Here is a 6,007-nt window from a genome sequence, read left to right as displayed (position 1 = left end):
CGGCTCCACGGCGTTTTCCTCGACACCGGCTATCCCGACTCGACATCGACCACGACATTCTTCGCACGGCTACCTCGACCACGGCTACATCATCCTACACTCTCGGCTACCTCGACATCGGCACAAAGGGCTATCATCCGCTTGAGCAACTCGTCGGCTTCCTCTACGGTCAACGCGTCCGCGACGCGACACCGTCCACGACGCTCCCGCTACGACTGCGGGGGATGTCAGCCCGTCGGCTGCTATTCTCTCCAGTTCGTCCGTCCGCGACACTCCTGTTGTCTGCGACGCTACCGCTACGACTGCGGGGGATGTTAGAGATATATTTGGATTACTTGTATTTGGTAGTTTAGGATTTGTAATCCGTCTCCTACCTTATCTCCAGAAGAAGCTTCTTGCCCTCCAAGTGTTGTACTCAATATATACTCGCCCCCGAGACTCAATAATACATCCATCATATTCCGCAACAATTCCTCTCTCTCCCTTCTAACAGAAAGGACGCCGAGCTGATGCGGTCGCTCACGCAGGTGGGATCTCTGCCGGCTGTTGTTTGCTTGTTCTGTAGCTGCAACAGATCTACTCCCTCCGATCTGAATTGATCCGAATTCGATTCTCAGCTGCTGAGCGTGGAATGTGCAAGCTCCTCGTGGCAGCCAAGGCCGTCAGTGACGTCTGGCTTGGGCTGGTCAGCATTATTTCTGATAACACTAATATACTTGCTTCCATTAACAACAGGTGGGTTGACAAAGGTCCCACAGAGGATTACAAAAGGTAAAATAACGACACAATAAAATGCACCCAACTACCAATCAACCAAGAGTCCAAATTGCAAGTGCAATAAGCAAACATATTTGACAGAACTCAAACATATTTCCAGCTAACTGTCTCTCATTATTCATCTGCCAGTGCTCTATTGTTTTGGCCGCCATCACAGCTTCGATAATCTGCCGGAGGTGGGGGAAGAGTCGTCTCGGGTGTCGGTCCGTTCTCCACCACGAGTGCCAATGCCATGCCCGACGATACGTGCTTTTCCATATGGCAGTGCAAGAACCACACCCCTGTTAAAACTCGCACCTTTTAATGCACTGGAAACCAGATAAACACTAAACCGTGCATGAATTTATACATACGTGCATGGGTGCGTGCGTACGTACCAGGATTACTTGCGACGAATCGGATGGCTGTCCACCCGTAAATCGGGGCAAGGGCGGTGTTCCTCACGGGTGGATCCACCAAGTTGTATGCCTGCACATCCTTCACCGGGTCGAACTTCCCTAACCCCTGCCCGAGAATGAACAAGTCGTGTCCATGAAGGTGCATCGGGTTACTTGCGCTGAACATACCCGACGAGTATGGGTTTTGGAACACGATTTCCACCGTGGTGTTGTACCGCACCGTCCTCACCGCCGTCCCCACCGACGTCGGGCTATAGCCAAACTCTGAGCTCGGTGGACATCTTGGGAACTCCTTTAGCATGCTGATTGCGCTTGTGCTCATGTTGTTGTTGTAGTGTGCTTGGAGCAATGATGTCGTCGTGGGGAGATGGAAAGAGATGTTGTTCAACCTAGTCACCATGCAGTTGTCATGTGATCCATCATGTGAGCAGATGTCGCCCACGTCAATGGCGATGAACAGTTGCTCGTCGACGTTCGCTGGAACCGATCGAGGTAGCAGACTGGTCAAGTTGCCTCGGAAGTAGAAAGACGTGGTTGCATCGTGTTGATCGGGCATTTCAGGAGCCATTATCGGAGTATCGTCAGTAGATCCTTTGCTTGGATAGTAGGATACAACCCCTCTTGACATTAACACCGGAATCTGGAGGAAAGGCTCCGGTGATTGCATAGCTTGGGCGATCATGTAGTACCGACCAGGAGGTGCGTCGGCAACGAGCAAAGCATCGACCGTCTCGCCTGACGCGATCACGATGGTATCTGTCGTGTATGGCTTCACATAGTTGGCATCAATTGCGACCACCGTGAACTCATGCCCAGCGATCTTGAAGTTGTATTGTTCATGGAGTGCTGCGTTTACTATGCGTAAGAGATATGTCTTTCCATGCTCAACATTAAGAACATAGTTGTCTTCAATGAACCCTGCATGGACCCAAAATCGAAATTCAACAACAATAAAGTCTTCATGATATTCTACTTTAAAAATGTTAGCCTAGAGCCCTAGACTAATACACGGGGTGTTATTTTTTTTTGTAGTATGGTATCCACACAAAAATTCAAAGCATTGTATTCTAATATGATTACAGAAATCAATGTTTATTACTATATTTGTTCGTTAATACATGCCTTCGTAGAAATCCTACTTTCAAAAGTATATGGCTTCGTAGAAAGTCTACTTTCAAAAATATAGAACTCACCCTACAGATGTTTCCGATAAATTTACACTGGAAAAATGGAGTTAGTGTCATTACATTTGCCTAAAAATATTCTTCATAATACCAAATTGCAACTCTATTGCGGGTTAATGTGAATGTTTTCAGACCATGCAGCTGATTCTGAATACGTCACGGCCTTACAGCACCAAAGATGGACGACCCAGGCGACACCACGACCCTTATATCACCAAAGATGGCACAACCCAAACCACACTACCTAAAGCTCAAACATAAGAATGCACGCATACATTCGCTAACTAACTAATGTTCAGATTATAATTACGCGAGTAATTACCAGAACAGTTACTGAGGTCTCCAAGCTTTCCATTGATCGTGGGGGAACGGGGCCAATCGTCGAAGATTCTACTCGCGGCTCTCCTTTCCACCTGAACAATTTCCATGTCCCACCATTCACCTGCGATTAAGAAACATTTCATCTACCAGCCTAATTAAGTACTCCATAATAGGGCAATTATATGTTGTGGTAGACTTGCGTGCATCCACAAACCTATAACGATGGGGATCTCCTTGTCGGGTTTGGGAAACGGGTATGAACCAGGCCCGGATCTTGGTCGGATGATCAATGCGCCATGAACTGTCGCACGGAGGAAGCCAACATGAGCATGCCACCACAGCGTGCCCTCCTGGCCGATGACGTTGAACCGATACGTGAAGTTCTTGTTCGGCTGGATCGGGCATTGGGTTATCATCCCTGCCCCGTCGGCCCAGCAATTCAGTTGCTGCTTCACTCCATGCCTGCATACATGTATTATAGGAGTATGTAGGAAACAAGAAAATGGCTATGCACATATATGTGCCATGTTTTTCTTTTTCATTTGAGTTGTTCTTTTTTCCTTTTCCTTTTCCTTTCTTTTTCGTTTGTCTGAAGTGTGGCAGCTGGCCACAAAAGTACATATATACATATACTTATTATCGGCAAAATAATACTACTGTACTTATGAAGTACCAATGGATAGTTACTCCATGAGGTGACTTGTTGATGACATGAACGACCACGGAGTCTCCTTCCGTGGCCTCTATCGCTGGGCCTGGCAATTGCCCGTTCACCACAATAACCGGCGTGTCGTTGCACAGGTGATTTAGCATTATCTCGCTCACCTATATGTTCGAACAAAACACTAGAAACAAGTTAATTAACCCCCAATCTCACACATAACGTATATACTAGCAAAATGCCCATGCATTACACGGAATATCAAGATGCATTACCTCGCTCATCCCGCGTCGCTCCCGTGGGCGACGGGGAGGAACCCGCCGCCGCCGCCCCTAGTCTCCCCTGCGCCCTCCCTCCTCCCCCGCCGCCGCCACATGACGCGGTCGGGCGAAGCCCTGCCGTCGTCGGCGGCGGCGGGTCTTCTCGCCCCTCGCGTGCAAGGTCCTGGCGCGGGCCGGGGTCACTGGTCCGGGGCGCCGCAAGCTCGCGGGTCGCGGTGGCACGGCGGAGGGCCCTTCGGGCTCCTCTAGTGGCGTGGCTGACTGCGTCTGGGGTGGGGCGTGCCCCCGGCGCCGGTGGTTGCAGATCGAGGTACGCCTGGATCTGGTGACGGGCGGCTGTGGCGCGGTGGTGGCCGGTGGCGCTGGTGCTGGGTGGCGGTGCGGCTGTCCGGGGCGCGGATCCGGACGGGGCTCCGGCGGATCTGGTGTGTGGCGGCCGGCGGGGGAGCTGCTCGATCCCAGCTTGCTGGTGCTCCTTCGGCGGGTCCCGGCGGCGTCCGGGGCACGGATCCGGGCGAGGCTGCCCCGGATCTGGTGTGTGGTGGTCAGCCTCGAGTTCGGCGGGCTGCGGGCGGCGCTGTGGCGCGTTGGCTACGGCAGCGAGGAGGGAGGATGGCGGCGCGGCGGCGCCGCTCTTGGCGGTGGGTGCGGAGCTGCCATGACGGCGCGTGGTGCTATGGTGGTTTTGCTTGCCGTGTAAGAGGTGGTTGGCGGTGGTGATCGGTGTAGAGTGCTCGACCGCCGCCGGTGGTGATTGGCTGTGGTGAAGATGGGTTTGGTGAGCTCCGGGTGAAAGCCTAGCTCGACCTCGGTCGATGCCGGCGTCGACGACGTCCTAGGATGTCGTTCCCTTGTTGGAGGCGGCGTCGTGGAGCCCCTTCACCTCCCTCGTCATCTCAGCCACGGGCTCTTCGGGTGAAAACCCAAACTTCGGCCTTGGCCGAAGTGGGCGTCGGCGACGTTCCTCGTCGCTTCCCTCTTGGGGGCGACGCCTTTGGAGGTCCGGTCCTTCATCTGCTGGCGGTGGCTCTGTGTCTTTGCAACTTCGTCGTCGGCTAGGCGTGTGCGCGGCCTCGGGGCCGGCGTGGAAGTCGGAGCGGCGGCTCCGGGTATCTCCTTCGTGTGGTGGTTGGCTTTGGTCGCGAGGGCGACATGGTCATCGACTAGGTGGGTTCGCGGCCTCGTGGCCGGAGTGGAAGCCGGTACGGCGGCGCCGGAGATCTCGTGTGCGTTGGGTGTTGGCTTTGGCCTCTAGGGCGGCGGAGCCATCGACTAGGCTGGTGCGTGGCCTCGGGGCCGGTGTGGATGTCGGAGCGGCAGCTCCGGAGCCCAGTGTTCTGTTGTAGGGTGTCGTCTCTGGTCAATTGGGTGACAGTGTCGTCGACTCGAGTGGTGCGCAGCCTCGGGGCTGGCGTGTGCGTGTTTCGCAGATGTATCGGTTTTTGGCCAGTTTTCCTTATAAACTGGTCAATTCTCTTTTTCTTAATGAAAAGGCAGAGCTCCTGCCGGTTGCTCGAAAAAAAAATATCAAGATGCATTTGTATGAGTAGTTTATCTTATGGGAGAAAATGATGAACGAGGGAAGGCCTTATTTGCAAATGTGGAGAGGGATGTGGGTATCTTTTTGCAAAATTGCCATAGTTTCCTTTCTATCCGTGAGATATAAATCAGACGCCTTATATTGCAGGATGGCAGGCACACCATTATCACCAGCCACATGTGTGTGTGTGTGTGTGTGTGTGTGGGGGGGTGGGGGGGGGGGGAAGTGAGCAGAATACTAATTGAGGCCAGGGACAGCTAGATAGGAGCGCTTACAACGAAGGTGTGCTCCACGAGCGCCGCATCGCCGCCGCCGCCACCGGGCGCCGCTGTTAGAGCCACAGCGAGGAAGAAGAAGAAGAGCGCGGCGCCGATAGCCATGGCTCCGGATGGATGGATGGACGCACACCTTGGCCAACCGAACTGAAGGAACTGAGAGTGACAACAAGCACTTGTAGCAAAGGAGGCAGAGATCACTTGGGCACGGTCGACCACACGTACGTGCGCGCGTGCGCCGCGTGGTTGGCCCCCCATTTTCTGCTGTCGGTGGGTGGCATGTCATCGGGAATAAAGGGATCGAGAGAAGGTACATGTTGAACATGCTAGACCTGCTGCAGCTACAAGTTCATGTGCGTGAGCGACCCCTCTGCTCAGTCACCTCCTCCCATAATTGACAATACCAGCTGCCTGCGTTTCAGTGTCTTGTAAGAGGAACATCTGAGCAAATTATTCAATACTCCCTCCGTTTTATTTAACTAGGAAAAATGCCCGTGCGTTGCAACGGGAAAATGCAAGGCGCGAGAGTCAGGCTTACTAACGTAGAAATTGTAGTGGTGCAATACTTAT

At 53.1% G+C, this 6,007-nt stretch overlaps 1 protein-coding gene across 5 annotated transcripts; it reads right to left on the bottom strand.

Annotated features, from left to right (window-relative positions):
* Nucleotides 1-695: 695 nt before the first annotated feature.
* Nucleotides 696-5,673, bottom strand: LOC123179962 (laccase-15). 5 transcript variants are annotated; one of them, XM_044591875.1, is made up of 6 exons: nt 5,438-5,673; nt 3,354-3,505; nt 2,895-3,142; nt 2,682-2,801; nt 1,155-2,093; nt 696-1,058 (listed from the first exon to the last, which is right to left on the bottom strand). In XM_044591875.1, the coding sequence occupies exons 1-6, from the start codon at nt 5,540-5,542 to the stop codon at nt 892-894; spliced, it is 1,731 nt and encodes a 576-aa protein (XP_044447810.1). In that variant the 5' UTR covers nt 5,543-5,673; the 3' UTR covers nt 696-891. The 5 variants fall into 5 exon arrangements, with proteins under 5 accessions (XP_044447810.1, XP_044447812.1, XP_044447813.1 ...); XM_044591877.1 differs by having other exon boundaries at nt 3,354-3,525; nt 5,438-5,576; XM_044591878.1 differs by lacking the exon at nt 5,438-5,673 and adding an exon at nt 3,617-5,267 and having other exon boundaries at nt 3,354-3,525.
* Nucleotides 5,674-6,007: the final 334 nt, after the last annotated feature.

This window comes from Triticum aestivum, chromosome 1D, assembly GCF_018294505.1.
Source record: "Triticum aestivum cultivar Chinese Spring chromosome 1D, IWGSC CS RefSeq v2.1, whole genome shotgun sequence".
In the NCBI taxonomy this organism is placed as follows: domain Eukaryota; kingdom Viridiplantae; phylum Streptophyta; class Magnoliopsida; order Poales; family Poaceae; genus Triticum; species Triticum aestivum.
The sequence above is the reverse complement of the archived record's forward strand: the minus strand, read 5'-3'. Positions and strand labels throughout refer to the sequence as shown.

Bases quoted from the DNA above. Each gene is read 5' to 3' on its own strand.
- LOC123179962 (XM_044591875.1), bottom strand. From the start codon at position 5,542: ATGGCTATCGGCGCCGCGCTCTTCTTCTTCTTCCTCGCTGTGGCTCTA. The intron at 3,143-3,353 runs GTACTTCATAAG...ACATGTATGCAG, and splicing joins CATGGAGTAACTATCCATTG to GCATGGAGTGAAGCAGCAAC. The intron at 1,059-1,154 runs GTACGTACGCAC...GAGTTTTAACAG, and splicing joins ATTCGTCGCAAGTAATCCTG to GGGTGTGGTTCTTGCACTGC.